This window comes from Saccoglossus kowalevskii, chromosome 10, assembly GCF_978046115.1.
Source record: "Saccoglossus kowalevskii chromosome 10, keSacKowa6.1, whole genome shotgun sequence".
NCBI lineage: Eukaryota > Metazoa > Hemichordata > Enteropneusta > Harrimaniidae > Saccoglossus > Saccoglossus kowalevskii.
In genome coordinates this window covers 18,919,038-18,936,546 of record NC_140650.1, presented here as the reverse complement: position 1 = coordinate 18,936,546, position 17,509 = coordinate 18,919,038, and the positions used below count along the sequence as shown (strand labels likewise).

Below are 17,509 nucleotides of genomic sequence, written 5' to 3'. Positions count from 1 at the left end.
ACATGCTGAACTTACATCATCAGTCATTCCTTTAGTTTTATCTTTTGCTTCTTCTTTTTCCACTTCATGCTTTTTGTGTAATTGATAAAGTTTACCCTAAAATGTAAAAAAACAAAAAGTATTATGAAATGAAAGAACACATATCGGTTACATATCCAACCATTTAGTGTAATTGACTAGAGTAAAATGGCGAAAATATTGAAACTATGAACTTTGTTTACAATCTTAAAAATACCAGGTAATCACATCCATCTTTGGAATTCACACTTGCTAATATGCTTAGATGTAGACACTATATTAACTCAGGGTGATATGCTGACAGTTGTAAGATAATATCATTTAAATTTTACATAGAATATATCTATATATCTAATTTTTTCCTCTATATATTAAAAGTTTTGAAAAAACCTTTACTTTGTTCAGTGTTACTACTAGTATATATCACAAGACAAACACCTTGTGCAGGTTAAAAGGCGGTGGTCAACACACCATGCATGCACGACTCATATGAACAAAGATGACGTATTGATTGTTGTGCAGTCCAATGAGTACAAACTGAGATGTTACCAAGATTAAACTAGGTAATTTCTTTGGTGATTGTAGGGTATTCAATTATTAATTATTGAACGTTGCACCCAGATCATTAGAAGAGCGCATTGGATTGTGGGAAAATCAATGTTTCTCAACACAAATATTGCACATGTGCGCATGATGACCACTGCCCTTTAAGTAAATATAATGCTGACACCAAAATACAAAGGCATTTATTCTCTTTCTATGCCATTATTGCATCTATACAACTCTGATGAGGTCAAAATACAGTGCCCATTTCCATGAAAACAAGTCTCTTTCCATCATATACCAGTAGCTATTTTCAAAATTTTACACTTATATGGTGCATAAAAATAATTTCTGTATTTTGACTGAAGATATCTGAAATCTGACCTTATTCTGTGAACTCAATCGTTTGATCAGCGTAGCCGATTCCAATCGATATTCATCATTCAGCTTTTTATTCAAATCTTTGATGTTTCTTTGGAATTTACTGATGCATTTGTCTTCAACCTGTTTGGTGATGTCCTTGTTCATCCGTAAACTCTGCACTAGGTACAAGACTGATTCTATCATCATGTCAATTCTTTGGATTTCTAACTCTATGTCAACAGTAATGGTGGCTAGCACATCCAAACTACAAATAGAATGAATATTGTTATACAGAAGAAAACACTGAAATGAAAGCCTGGTTGTCAAGCGGGACAACAGCTCTGAGAAACTGAATGTTAACACATAATCATTTAGTTGGATCAATATTCAACTGAACACTTATTTTAGATAAGAAGGATGGATGACTTACTTATCCAATTCTCTGTATATACTCAGTTTGTCTTTGAGAGTCAATATGTACACTATACTTTCATCTATAGCAATGATACTATTGGAGAAAAAAAAAATCAGCATCAAATACTTCTTATGGAATTACATGAAAAATATTTGTACATCTATAGCTATATACATGACTGATCGTTAACAAATCCCATGTAATGAAACTTTCCATTGATAGCAGTTGTCAGTTTAGACTGAAACATTCAACTATACACATGTATGCATTGTTCACATATACACTATTAAAGCTTTATGGCTATCAACAAAGACAGTGTGAAAGTTTTTGCTTAATTTGTTATTGAATTATTTGTAAAGAGATGAATGAATCTTCATGTTAATATAAATTTTCTTTTCTTCCTCATTTGGATGTCTAGAGTCATCTAAATAAATATATCACAGGGATCTCGCCAGCCCAATGAGAGTGCCGGTCGGTCATGAAGATTAATGAGCTATATGAATATTAATTAGCAATGAATATTAATGAGTTCGGTAGCAGTGCAAATATTTTTGAAATTAAGACATTATGTTTCACAATTTAGAAGAGTTTGAATTTAAAAATGAAATATATTCGAAATGCGAATGCTGCAGACTAAAAAACAGAAACAAATAAATTATTGTTGCAATATTAATGTATATTGTAAATAAAACGCATTTGAAACATTTCAGCCAGGATATGTTTACGATCTCATTTACTCCAAAAACATTTTCCTTCAAAAAACATTATCCTTAAATGATAATCATTTAATTATTATAAAGTTATATTGACTCATAAGCCTACGATCACCGCCGTAATGTTCCTAACAACAAAAAATGAACATTAATTGCCAGTTAAAAGACTGAATGGTTTGCAATGCATGCCTGGATATCGTTACGTGATTGGAACAAGTTGGGTCATACCAATCGTAACAGAAGACGTCAAACAAATAGTGGGGGGGGGGGGGGCTCGAAAACTTTGAATATATATGTAAGATCACGATGGAATTACATTTCAATTTATTTATTTTATTCAATTAAATAAATTGCTATATAATAAATAGCAAAGTTATCCAAACAAAATGTATGTACACAGTTTTAAATCTCAGGCATATTACATGTATATAGCACTTGTAAATGCATGCATTTAGCCAAACGGCACATCCTCGTAAAAATGGTTTGAACTATCCAGTTCTAAGCATGTAATAATCCTGAGACGCGCATTGCAAACAAGTTTAACTGGCAATGATGCTGTTTTAGTGTTCAGAACAATAGGTCAGGGACAGTAATATTCACCTGGAACTATACATATATACTTTGATTTGTCTTGCTTTCATCTTTAATACATTGTATGTATAGTTGTGTCATTGAAATGAATATTCCCTACCATTATGTAAGCACAAATTATTCTAACAGGAAAATATACTGTAGCTTTCATTTACATCAGTTCACATCAAATCACTTCTTATTAAAATTAATCCAAACATCTAATCAAAATACCTTTCCACTTAAATGGATTGAAATAAAAGATATTACCTGTATTCTTTGATAGCATTGAAGCCGGTCTTCATGGCGTCTTTAGCATTCATGATCAACCCACGTCCCTGCCCATGTTTGCTTGCTTTCATGTCTGGTTCCACTACACTAAATGGAGGAGTCTTCTTCAACACTTTGATCCAGATTAAGAAAAACAGGGCCACTAGAACTAAAGCGATGATCAGACAAATAAAAAACGCCAACGCACCAGCCCCAGTGTTGTATAAATAACTAGTCTCCTGCTCTTCCACCTTGTTAACACATGCGGTGTCACTAACTGTGTACTGTCTACCAGGATTCTGTGAAAATAAATGGATGAATTTATACGGTCAATAATACATGTGAAGAACAATCCCAGCACTTAATTAATTAAAAAATAATAAAAAAAATAATATATATTAATTAACAAGCCATGTTCAAAATTCTGATTGGTTAATAGTTTCAGGTCAACTCACCCAAGAAAAAAACATGGCAGATAGTATTTTGCATCAAGTGTTTGTGTATGATTGAAAACATTCGCTCACGATGAAAATAAGTTGTACATTGTATATAACTTTTATTTTATAACAACCCAATGAATTGATTTTTTGTACATTATTTTGATACCGTAATGACAACAGAGTAATAAATCAATGTTTGTAAGAACTCAAAAACTAGTAAGTTATATGTGAAATGACATGTAACCATTTGCTATTAAAACGATGTGTTCCTGTTTGTTTATATTTAAAACTTGTTCTACACTTGTTGTTACTAACAAAATTAGAACTAGTTGGTATAACATTAAAACCATTTTTTTTTCTCATGTAGAAATACCAATTCATTGTGTTTTTGTACAAATTTCAACTTGTTTGTGGCATGACGTATTTTAGAACCAATTGTAGGTAAGAGTGAAAACACTCTTAATACCTGAGTTAGATTGACGCCTAAATAAAAATACATAGCATACTGATAGTCATAAAACAAAATAATATACATTGTGTACTATAATGTACAAAATTAGTAGAAAAATCAATAGTAATAGACAGCCTGATGAACAGGTCAATTTCCATATCTTGTGAGTGAAAACAAAAAGAACCAATAAGAGCCTCAAGAACATATTACTGACCTCTAGTGTGACTAAATCAGCTGGTAAGGATTCTGATGTAACTGTGACAGTATAAACACTTGCTAATCCAGTATTTAACATCAAGGAATTTGAATCAAAAAAAGCTTTAAATGATAAGAACATGGTATCTCCAACTGAAATATAGAAATGCTGCAATTACTGTGTGTCTAAATACTCTGAATATTCCTAGTTCCATCACTAAACACTATTACGGTAGGAATAGAGGTCGTTGCACCACATTTTTATGATTTGGGTCCAATGGGACACATACAACATTAATTGTTTACATGAAATGGGAACATGACATTGCTGCTTTTTAAAACCAATTCACGGTTATTGCAATTGCAATTGATACATCAATGCAAATACATCAATGCAAACACAGTCAGATATCCAATTGAAGGCATTCCAAACACTGTCAGATATCCAAACAAGGGCATTTCAAACACTGTCAAATATCCAAATAAAGGCATTTCAAACACTGCAAGTATCCAAATAAGGGCATTTCAAACACTGTCAAATACCAAATAAGGCCATTCAAACATTGTCAGATATTCAATTAAATAAGGGCATTTTAAACACTGTCAGATTTACGTAAATTTGTACACCCTCATTTGTGCACCCTCACATCAGGGGAATAATTTTCTTTGTCATATACCTCGTAATGCCTGGCCACATAATGCTAGGGGGAATGCGCCTCACATCAGGGCAATAATTTCCTGTATCATGCCTGGCCTAGTGCACCCGGCTTTCATCATTTAAAACTAAACACGTCATTCTAAATTAGGTTGTGTGTTTGAGGTCACACTGTGATAAAATTGCAATTACAGCCAAAACAAAGTCAGCTTGGACATTCAGTTGTGTGAAATGACAAAATAAACAATGCCAGCGACAGATTTTGTGAATGAAAGAACAAAATAAACGCAATCAAAGGCGCCGATCACGTGCATTGGAAATAAATAGAACGAGTTGCGACGAGAAATCTCACCTGCATCTTTCACTCACGCAAACGCACACATACATGCTATTCCCGTATATTGAATAAGTTGGCAATGGAAGGGACAAGTTTAAATCATCTTTGTATTAACAGAGACTGAATGTCCAAGCAGATCTTGTTTTGGCTGTATGCCTATATGAACTGGATATGAACTTTTGCTGTCCTCGGCCGTACGGCTTAAACGCCAGAGCTTCCGTCATCTGACATCAGGCTACAAAAGCCATATCCAGTGCATAAAGATGACTGTCCAATATCCAAATAAGGGCATTTCAAGCCCTATTCAGAAACATTAGTATTAACGATTAGTTTTAAATGTACAATATACAGTACGACTTACCAGCAAGAACGTCCTGAGTTAATGTGATTACATTATCTTGTATGGTTAATCCTGGCGTGATACGATATGGTGGGTACATTCCATCGTAGTAATAAATGCCAAGACCAGACAGAGGATATGTGAGGATGACGCTATATGCATTGGCATTAGATTGCAGACTGTGTTCGACCGAAACATTGAATCTCATCACTTGTTGTATATAGTTACCTGTTTCCCGTGTTTGCTCAAGCTATATGTACAAGAAAAGCAACAAAAAATGTTCATTTTGAGGTATAATTTGTCAGTGTTTTCAACAAGAATTAGATATGTACCCCACATACAAGACAATTACATGTATCATCCATGGAACTAGAACAAAAATGAAGTATTTTGTTCCCTTTTTAGTGGAGACAGCTAGTGTACTCAAATGTTATTATGTTTGAATTTTATTCTACACTTACAAATTGCCACTTGTATTTTTTTACATTATTGTGAGACAATATGTCCATGAGAGTAAAAAACCTGGGTCAAAAAATTAAAGCGACAAATGGTTTATGTCTTATGCCTGGTGAGAACATTGATTTCTGAAAAAAAACAGAATAGAATACTATTAGTCCTCCATATTTAATTCTATAAATAACTTAAAAACTTACTGCCTCTATTGTCGCTATGACAACAAGTTCTGGTTCTGCTATAGCTAAATTGTCATAGGTATCCAATACGGCTTTCCCACCATTTAAATCCATGAACAAATAGTAATCTAACGTGTTACCGGCGACAGTTTCACTAGTTTGTGATAAAGTATAATACATCTACAATGTAAAAAAATAAATAAATAACAGTTATATAAGTTTTATTTTTAATCCATTGAGCACCAATGCCAACTTTTGTCAACTTTCAACCAGTATTAGATGTTTTTTTGTTTTTTTTCCTGAATCTTGATTAAAATATTGCACTTAAATGCAGGTGCTCAAAGGGTTGAACCAAACTTACAAAAAATATATCCATCATTTCATGTACATCTGTGTGCACTTTATATGCACATTTCAATTCAAATTTCATCGATTGAGCTGCATAGTCACTTTTGTAAAATAAACCTGTATAGTTTTTCTGTCTTTTAAAAATGTTTAGTGAGATCTATAACCCAATAGGAAATTATACCTATTTGCTCAAAATTAACAAAGATATTACGAAAAAATTTGTGAAATGTTTTATTAAAATTATACTAGAAAATATTGGCATTCAAAGGATTAACTTTTTCACCATGAGTTCATCACAAATTCACAAAATAGAAGATTTGGACAAAAATAACCGCATTTTTGGAATGAAAACGAAAAATTTACCCTAATTTTGTCTGTTGGCTCCAAAATTAGGGTTCATTTCCAGAAATATTGAAAACTATAAGAAAAAAAGTGCAGTAAAATTTGGGCGAGAAAGTGGTGGTGAAAAGATTAGACTGAATTGAAAATTACATTTGCATTTGCTCTATTAATTAGTTAGTAGTAGCACATACACTTATGTACCGGTATATGACAGAGGTGTATCTATGTTAAAAATATGTCATATTTTATTAATCCAGCGTACAATAAATGCAAATTAGTAATTAATATGCAAATTAGTTGATTGATATTCAAAAATTAGCCATACTACTTTATAATCAGTACTGGGTTTAATTATTAACAAATATAAGGTAACATACTAAAGTCATCTAATTAGTAAAACAAGCAGCCTCTCGGCTGAGATTTCAATTAAAGAACAGAAGATATCATTAGAAAATGAACAATACGTATAGTATCAATGCAATGGGACTTGCAGTTTTCAACAAGAATTCAAAAATATCATTTTTCACCATAAATGATTGTGGTTTTTAACAAGAAGAAAATATCACTTTTTACCAAAAATGACAAAAATATTCACCTGAATTAGAGAATTGACGATATCATTACAAAATGAATAAATTTGAGAGTGGTCCACATGTAGTACCTATATATGTAATATCAAAGCAATTGGACTTGTGGTTTTTAACAAGAAGTCGAAAATATCACTTTTTACCAAAAATATTCACCCAAATTAGAGAATTGAAGATATCATTACAAAATGAACAAATCTGAGAGAGGTCCACATGTAGTACCTATATATGTAATATCAAAGCAATTGCACTTGCGGTTTTTAACAAGAAGTCGAAAATAACACTTTTTACCAAAAATGACAAAAATATTCACTTAGAGAATTGAAGATATGATCATAAAATGAACAAATCTGAGAGAGGTCTACCCAGGGTACATATACACCAAGTATCAAAGCATTCAGGCTTGTAGTTTTCAAGAAGAAGTCGAAAAAGTAAAACATTGACACGGACGACGGACAACGACGGACAATCACTCATATGATAAGCTCCGCTCGACAAAGTCGACAGCGGAGCTAAAAATGAGTAAAAATGTGTATCAGTCTGTAATATATAGGAATGACAGTGGTATTTTCTAATATGTAGTTTAATACATGTACAATAAGTATATAATAATGGTCTTTTATCGCGTTCATCATAAGGCTGTCAGCAATTGTTAAAGTACCGGTACTGGATCATTGAGCTTAATAAGCAAATGAAAGCCCTTGCCAATGAATAGCTGAGTTTACTGTATTGTTATGTTAAAACATACAGATTATTCATTGCGCCAAAAAATGGTACTGTAAAATACTTTATTTTAGCTGGAATTAATTTTCGCTGGAAAGACTTTTTGAGTGTTTTGTATGGAATTTATTTTCACTGATTGATAATGAGTTGAATGAAAAAAAAAAAAAAAGATATATTTGCTGGATTTTATTTTCACTGAATCATCCCTATATTAATTTCCAAGCAAAGATATAAAGTATTTTACAGTATTCAATCATTTAATACTACCGTAAAATCTGTATTAGAAGCTGCATCCCTAATAGAAGTCGCACCCATTCTTTTTGAACAATTGAGAACCAAAAATTTATCATTTCTCATATGTGTAGATGCTCTAATAGAAGCTGCATCTTCTTTGTTGCTTTGTACCATTTTAATAGTAGCCGCGGCTTCAAATACAGATTTTACAGTACTTATGTCAAAAACAAGAAATTACAAAAATACTTTGCTAGAATTTAGAAAGATGAAAATCAACAATACATTTAATCTGAACATATAGTGCAAAATACATCATGTTGTCGTGGCAACTATGTGTTTATAAAAACATCACCTGATCCTGATGTGGATGTCACAATGCCACATGATTCTCCACTGTTGCTAACGACAACAAAGTGTTTTGCTAAATACAAAGTATTTATTGTCAATGTGTCCAGTCATCAACTTTAATCAGCTCATGACAAACGTCAGTGTCATGTCATTTTATCCACTTGATAATATATAAACACAATCAACTGCAAACACTAAGCTATAATGTCAAGTTTGTTTATCGTTCTGTGATAAGAAAAATCATGGCTAAACGTGACACCCTACCTACAGTTATTGCACTACCAGTAATATCTATTTCAGGGTTTTTTTAACTTTAGAATTTAATCTAATGTTATATCACTCAAGCTTTGCTATGTCAGTTTCACAATTTGCTTGGAGTATTTTTTTGAAATACGATCAAGAAATTCTTATTTAAAGTAAATATGTGCCCCCAGAAAGTATCATGATGTGTGACCTTCAGGGTCTTGCATGTTATCTATTCAGATTCTATGCTATACATGCAATTCAGAAAAGAAAAAAATTGAATCTTACAATTGTGAGATTTCTAGCTAAATTAAAGTGCCTATAAAATATATAATGCTCAATTTTGTTTTTAGTCAAAGGTCAAAAATGTCTGAAACTCAATCACTAATCCAAAATATATCTTAAATTATGAAATTAAAGAATTTTTATTCCATCAAAAATAGTGAAATTAAATATGGAAAGAACCCAATTAACCACATAGTTATATAACAAGCAGCCTATCGGCGGCGGAGATAGCTCCGCTGTTAGCAATGCACATTACAGTTAAAGATATCATCACAAAATGGACAAATCTGTGAGAGCCACCTGTAGTACCTATGTGTATAATATCTAGGCAATCGGACTTGCGGTTTTCAACAAGAAATCGAAAATATCACTTTTTACCAAAAGTGACAACAAATATTTATCAAAATTAGAGAATTGATTATATCATCACGAAATGAACAAATCCGAAAGAGGTCTACCTGAGGTACCTAATATATATACCAGTAATATCAAAGCAATCAGACTTGCAATTTTCAACAAGAAGACAAAAATATCACTTTTTACCAAAAATGACAAAATATTCATCAAAATTAGAGAATTATCATCATGAAATGAACAAATCTAAGAGAGGTCTGTCCAGAGTACATATACACCAAGTATCAAAGTAATAGGAATTGTAGTTTTCAAGAAGGAGTCGAAAAAGTAAAAAGTTGACACAGACGATAACGGACAACAAACACCAGATGACGCCAGACAATCACTCGTATGATAAGCTCCGCTCAAGAAAGTCGACAGCAGAGCTAAAAATGGAGTCATATTAAGGTAGCTGTTTCAGTATTGAAAAGAGAGACAGGAAATTTCATCTAATTTTTATTACTGTATTATGTTATTATTATGTTATTTTAGTGCTATGTTTTAATTAATTAACAAGGGCCATCCTAAACCTGGCAAGTAGTTGTAGATCTATCTCCCTTGTCACTATAGTACAGAGTAAAACGATATTTCCTTATAAATGGAATGTTAATTAAATTTTCTCTCTACTGTACATTTACTTTATTATGAAAGAAAGGCAATCAGTCAACCTGTCATGTAATATACGAAATACTATTAATGTGTCAAACTCGTGTTTAAAATATGTTAAATTTTTTTTTAAAGTCTCAAACTGTTTCTTGAAATGGGCACAAAGGCTGTAACTTAGTTGCAATGAAACAAATGGCAGATTCTCGTACTATAAATTTTATCAAGATGTTTTACGTTTTTTCATTCTGGTGATCCCTTTTTTATTAATTTCTGAATATGTATTTTGAAATTTGAAATAATTTAATGTCAAACTACATGTACTTTTATATACTTTAGTCATTCTTGCAAAATATCCCATCTTCATACATTCTGAACACATTGTAAAAATAAGTGAAAATTGTCTAACCGATGTAATTAATTTTTAGAAAATTACATAAAAATGTGCCAAATGTTGCATTCCAATTTTGGCGGGAAAAATAACAGTGCTGGAAGCAAACCGTATAGTTCACACACTAACAAACAGGAAACATTATTGCATTAGGGTTGATGACATTATCGCTATCAGAATTAAATCACCAGGTAAAAGTATGTCAGGTACTGAACACATTGTAAAAATATGTGAAAATTTTCCAGCCGATGTAATTAATATTTAATAAGAACACAAAATGATCATAAAATATACATTGTTCAGTAATATACAGAGTAGACAAACAATGGTAAATGTGAAGCTATCGTCAGAGCAGCAGTTATCATGCATGCTAAAATAAAATTGCAGAGCCTTTTGAAACAATTGCTTATAATATCAGTGAACACAGATAATTGCCTAAATCATCATATCTGTAGCCTGCTCTACTGATCTACGTATTTGGAGAAGTGGAAGTTTGGAAAAGTGGAAGCAATGACAGAGAGAATGTAAAACTATTTGATGGTTTAAAGATCACTTGATGACGGTCTATTGCTGAATTAAAGTTTAGCTTAAGTTAGAACTGTGCTTGGTTTTTATTATACTAAAGAGACAATTTATTGTGAGATTCTATGCATGTAATATCCTTGTTTGATTTTGTCTGTATAATACAACAGGCATGAAATGCACTATCAACCACGACTTCATATGTTTTCCCAAATTTGTACGAAGCGACTGCACATTTGCATGAGTTTACGTTACCATACTATTACTCGATGTTCACCTGCAAACACTTATTGTTATATATATACTGGAGAATAATTGCATATTATCGTCACGCCGTACCTCTTTTCATGTATAGACCCGAAAGATAACTAAGTAGAAAATAATCATTACCGGTACTCAAGTAGAATCTTGACTTGCCCTCTCAGTCTCTCTAATACTCCAGGGAGTTTAAAAGTACATATACAGACACTTGAAAAGGCTTTTAACGAGTAAATCTCTGCAGGTAAAATAATTTAATTTCTTTTTTTTTAAGGGTTATCTACATCTTGTACATTATTAATCATGATTACGTATCCTTGTTTTAATCAGAAGGAACATGCTTTATGAGCCTAGATAAAGATTAGGTTATAATTTGAACTTTAGAATTTTTGTTATTTTTATCAATATTTAATGCTGCCCTTCAGGAAGCATAATGGGCAGTAACTAAATATCGGTATTTAAATTTTATTTTTATGATAATCAGTTCACTGTAAAATTTGTGTAAACCAGTAACCCACCTATTAATTAAATAAAACCAAATGACTTTTCATTCTTTTTCCTCAGCAGATCTTAATACCGGTAGATTGTATATATACCTAATCCAACAGTAGTTTCTCAGTCATTCTATTATTACTGTGGGTACAACATTTATGAATACCCCTAGTCAGTCAGCTACATTGTAATTGCCTTGCTAGTTTGTAACATTTCCATCCATTTCATTGAATGATTTGTTACATGTGGATTCAACACACAGACATAACACCTGTGTTTTGAAATCACACACATTACTGCAAAATACTTTATTTTCGCTTGGAAGTAATTTTCGCTATTTTCGCTGAGGTAATGATTCAGTGGAAATAAAATCCAGCGAATATGCCATTTTTCCTATTTTTTCATTCAACTAACTAAATATCAGTGAAAATAAATTCCATACAAAACACCTAAACGGTTTTTAAGTGAAAATTAATTCCAGCTAAAATAAAGTATTTCACAGGAAAGTGGCTGGTGCAAACTCGTAGCAAGGCCATTAGCTGACAGAATGGCTAACTAGGGTATTCAAAGATGTTGCGCCCACTATAAGTGTGTATATAAGTATTAAGTGAATTCCCCAGTCGTTGTGAATACATACCAATAGTTTTTATACACATATTGCATTCCACTAATGCTGTGTTATAGGCACTTCACACAAATCAAACTATTACCCAATATAATTGAATTGGGTAAATTTCCATAAATTTAAATCTTCTGAAAATTAATGAAATCAAACAATGAAAGTGTGAAAAAGTTGCAACAATTTGGCCATTTCCATAGAAACCCAGAATAAGTTCCATGTGATTAATGCACAAGTATAAAATAAATAACTTATCATGTACCTGAGTCTATAGATTCTATACATATATCAAATTTTGATAGACTGCATTTTTCTGTAAATTGAAAAGCGTTTTGGTGTTTGTTTTCACTGCATTATTACTCCTTCACATAACAAAATATAACCTTTTGATCACAAAATAAACACATTTTTTTCACCAATTTTGATCAAAGCCTATAGACAATGGGAATGTATATCTATTCGATCCAAAATAAAAAAGAATTTTTAGAAAATTACATAAAAATGTGCCAAATGTTGCATTCCAATTTTGGCGGGAAAAATAACAGCGCTGGAAGCAAACCGTATGGTTCACACACTAACAAGCAGGAAACATTATTCCATTAGGGTTGATGACATTATCGCTATCAGAATTAAATTACCATGTAAAAGTATGTCAGGTACTGTTATGATGTCATCTGACCTTTTAATGACATTTCAATTGTGAAATCAATAATCAGGCGATGAAAGGTAGATAATAACAATGTGGAGGAATCTGAATTAATGAAAAATAAAAATAAAAACACTATTTTTTTAATGATAATTAAAAAAAATTAAATGAAATGTAATAATTTCTACAGATTTTCACGACAAGATTTAACATTTTTACTAAATACATGTATATCCTTACAAAATTTAATTCAGCAATACATGTACATGTACATGCCAAAAAGTGTTCAAGCCTTAATATTTCTGTGACTCCTCACCCGAAAAACAATGAAATTTCACAAACCTCATCAACTCACTCACAAAAATCTTTGTTAGGTAAAACTGAAGCTGTTTACAGCATTCAACTTAGAATAAAGAGATTTATATAAAGTAATTTGATTTTTTCACACATTTGTTCTTTTCAGATAATCTAATTACACTCCATATGGTGCCAGGTACATTGTATATACAGTGCAAATTTGAAAAAAAAAATCTGTTCCTGAAAGGCAGTGGTGTATTATATTGTTAAACGAAAGTGTTAAATTTAAACCATTAAACTTTTAAAAATGTTATACCAGATTCTGCCGTAAATTCACCCTGGGCCGTTAAACGGCAGTTTGGGTTTTAAAAAGGGTGACTTTTTTCGGCAGTTTTTAAAGGTGTTATTTCAATCTTTTCTGATGCCTAAAAGTTTTACCGTAGTCATTGACGCCTATTCAAGAGTATGATGTTTATTGCGACTAGCGTGAAAGGGTAAGCTTCGTTTCTACAATGAGCTGTTATCACTATAAACAATATTTAATATATATAAACTATTCTTCAAATGCTCAGTTTATGTTTTGAAAACAACTAATTTTTTTATTTAAAAACAAATCATGCCGCTTTTCCATCAAAATTCAAGCCAAAAGATCGTACAACAACATTGGCAAATCTCTTCCATGCTGCGTTCAATAACATTAATATATTTAAATGAGCTATGGTAATTTGAACACGTTGGCATCATCCATCATTTTCATTGGTTAATTACTGATTTGACCTGTCAGGTCAAAGAACACCGTCCCAGGTCAAGACATGGCGGATATTCATTTCTACAGCATCGAGCACTTAAAGTGCAACCAGATTCATTCGCTTACGATGAAATAAGTTGAAATTTATTTACATTTTATAACAATTCAACGAATTTATTTTTTGCACGTTATTATAATCATTATTCGGTAATAATCTACAACTGTGAAACACACCATAACCGGATTGCTCTACCGCGATTATTTGCTACTAAGCAATGCAGTTGTGTTCGTTTTTATGTGACACTTCTTTTAGAATATACATGCGTTGCTAATAAAATGAAAAAAATAATTGTATTTGGCGCACAAGGTTGGTTAATGTGATTTGTTTGGAGAAAGATGCGCTGGATGACATTGTAATGACATTTTAGGCGGTCTACTTTTCAATCCAGCAAGAAAAAAATGTATCAAATTTTAGATTAGCTTTTGCAATAGTTTCTTTGTTCTAAGTGGTCCAACTGCTGGTTGAAAGTCCGGGTAGGTAGATTTTTCAATGAAAATATAAGTCCCCAAAAAATATTTGATGATAATTTTTTTAAATTTTGAACCCCAAATAAGGGCGATTTTTCGGACGGCAAAATCCGGTAATTGTTATTCACATATATGTATCACACTGATGTAAAAATTACTTACCTTGAAAGTTAGAGCAGCATTTGCAGTAGCAATATTCTGTATATCACCAATTGTCCATGTGACGTCAACCTGCGCGACTGATTGGAGGAGTCTTCTTCTGGCTGGTGTGGAATATGTACTGTGTTCTACAGTAAATGATGTAGTGTTGTAACTGTCAATGAGGACGTCTGAGCTGTTGGAGTTGATCTCCGCAAAACTTGCATCGACGGGAATGTACGTAAAATCGGCTGACATGAATGCTGTGATAAAAAGGGAAACACTGTTATAAGAAATGGTCTCAAATGTGCACATGTGAATTTTTCTTTTCAGTGGAGATCAGTGTGGGTGGGGGGTAGGGGTGGCGGTCAATGGAGGTCAGTGCAGATACTTCTGACATTACGATAGCAGCGCATAGGCAAAAACGGTTCCCAATGTAGTGGTCACCACATCTTTTTTAAGAACTTAATAATCTTCTTTAAAATTTGAGGACAATGATGAAGTCGACATTTTGTGATTGTCAATGTCACTCCCTAAGATCTCTGCAAAAATCACTCCCTTAAAGATCCAAAATGAAATGTTCATTTTGAAAAAATTTTGTGGTTTTGCTGGACCACTAAATTCATCAATAATACCGTAGTCTTGCAAAATTGTAAGGAATGGTTTCAATGAGTTCAAAAAGTGTTTTTTTCTTATTAAGAACAGTGGGGTCACTAGCATGTATCACATCAGCAGTACAACAGTCACATACAATTTTGTTTTTTCCTTCCAGCAACTCAACTTGATTTTTGGGATTCCATTTGGACTCACAATCCCAAACAAATCACTGGTCATAACATGTGGATGGATTCTAATCCTGTTTCATCCAATAATACTTCAACCACAGTGTATACATGCAAAGAGCCTACAACAGAGAGATAGGAAACTTTTTTCTTTTGTTAGAAGGTGGTTTTGTGTAATGATTCCAATACCTGTACTAAATTTAGATCACAATCCTATTGTAGTGTCTATGGTACGTATTTGTAGTAACATTATCCATACTTACAAAGTGTTATATCAACACTAGTTAATGTTGTTTGTGGCAGAATAATTTCTACCAATAGTTCCTGTTCCTTATCAAAAGGAATTGTTCCAGGTATGACCTCCTCGTCAGTTGTCATGTAGGGCTCTATTTCAGGTCCTAGATACAGTATTGATGTACTGGTCGGCATGCTGTGCATATACTTGTTCAAGACAGCATCATACGACCCATATCCCACAACCATAGTGATGACAATGTTGCCATTTATTGGCAGTGCGCGAATAACAACAGCATCCAAATATATTGTCTGGCTACTGCTAATGGTGCCTAAATCGATGAAGACTGAAGTATGACGATTATCGTACATAGCATTGACCGGGTCGGTGACATTCAGCCTTGTGAAGGTCTCGCTGTCTATATACACACCACATTCAGTAGACGCTGCCAACTCAATTTCTGCTGTGAGAATAGTTGTCTCACCAAGATACGCTTCCGAGGGATTAGTGGAAAGGCTAATATTCACAACTTGACTGGAGGACAGTGATGAAGCCAAGAGTAATAGAAACAAAATGTGAGGTACCCGAAAGAAGGAGTTCATTTTGCATCTGTTAGCCGCTATGGCAGCTAGAAGAGATATAATAGCCTAAGAGCAGTCGTCCAGAGTCTTGGTTTTCTATCTTGGTTCACTGAAATATGAAAAATGTATTAGATTAGTTTTTAATTGATTTGAGAATGAATCATTCACTTTTGTCATCTTTTACAAAATATTTAAAAAAAATTATATTTTGTTTTCAACAATTGTGATCAAGACCTGCATGTAATATAACACTATGTTCATTTGGTCTAAAAATATGAAAAAAAAAAATGTAAAATGAACTAAATTTAGGCTTGGGCTTGAGCTTGAGCTTGGGCTTGGGCTTGGGAACAGTTCAACGTGGAAAGGGTTGGAAATACCATATAGCAAACGACAGTAACGACGTACGCCTGTGGCCGCGGGTTGAGCTAGGAAGACCCTGTGTTTAGTCACTAAAAATTCCTTTACAATACTTCTCATGATAGCCTCATATAATTATTTTTCATTCATTAATTGATGGGGATCGAACTGCAGTGACCTGGTTCACACCATCGGTGGACTTTACATAGTACGCTGGCAGCTAGTTGGACACTACTAGTGTTTAGTCAGCTGTAGTAAACAACGTACAGCTATCACATTTACACGTATTTGGTTTATGTTTTTGCTTGATTTATTGTTCTTATCAAAAAAGAAATATCACATTTTCTTTACGGTTTCAACAAAGGTCTACTCTATTCTACTGTGCTTAGGTGCTGGTCAACTCGTAGTCGTAGCAGACTGTCGTACACATGTGGTCCCCAGCGGGATATGGTAGCTGACACCATTTAGATTCGTTCGATTAAGAAATTATAAAACGGGTTACAGTCATGTAAACATTCCAACGTAACGCCGTTCAGGAATCTGTGGGCAACAGTAACCATCTCTGAAATGTTATTCTCAGTACACGGAGGCCAATACTCACCCTGACAGCAAAGACAAAACAGCGTCAGTTTCAAATCAGATTTTCTGGCTTCTTGGTGACAGTTCGGAAGTGTTAACAATCTCCCAGTGCTTCGGGCGTAGCAGAAAACATTCAGAGCATTCTTTGCAGAAAACACACAACTGGTGTTTTACCCAGACCTCAGAATGTGGTTCAGCTCTATGTCAAGTCAACAGCCATGCTAATTTTCGCTGGGCAAACAATGATACGCTATGTTTGGGGAAACACCAAGGAGATGTGAGAATAAA

The 17,509-nt window shown here is 33.0% G+C and overlaps 1 protein-coding gene across 1 annotated transcript in view; it reads right to left on the bottom strand.

Moving 5' to 3' along the window:
* The window catches only part of LOC100372729 (limbin-like), a 40,241-nt gene extending 22,779 nt beyond the window's left edge, over window positions 1–17,462 (bottom strand). Inside the window, exons 1-10 of the mRNA XM_085504336.1 lie at window positions 17,244–17,462; window positions 15,733–16,394; window positions 14,712–14,950; window positions 5,964–6,122; window positions 5,332–5,560; window positions 3,998–4,131; window positions 2,893–3,191; window positions 1,355–1,432; window positions 946–1,189; window positions 16–96 (exon numbers count right to left, since the gene is read on the bottom strand). Coding sequence (XP_085360462.1) covers window positions 16–96; window positions 946–1,189; window positions 1,355–1,432; window positions 2,893–3,191; window positions 3,998–4,131; window positions 5,332–5,560; window positions 5,964–6,122; window positions 14,712–14,950; window positions 15,733–16,306 — 2,037 coding nt within the window. The 5' untranslated portion in view covers window positions 16,307–16,394; window positions 17,244–17,462. The remainder of the gene's footprint in view (window positions 1–15; window positions 97–945; window positions 1,190–1,354; window positions 1,433–2,892; window positions 3,192–3,997; window positions 4,132–5,331; window positions 5,561–5,963; window positions 6,123–14,711; window positions 14,951–15,732; window positions 16,395–17,243) is intronic.
* Window positions 17,463–17,509: the final 47 nt, after the last annotated feature.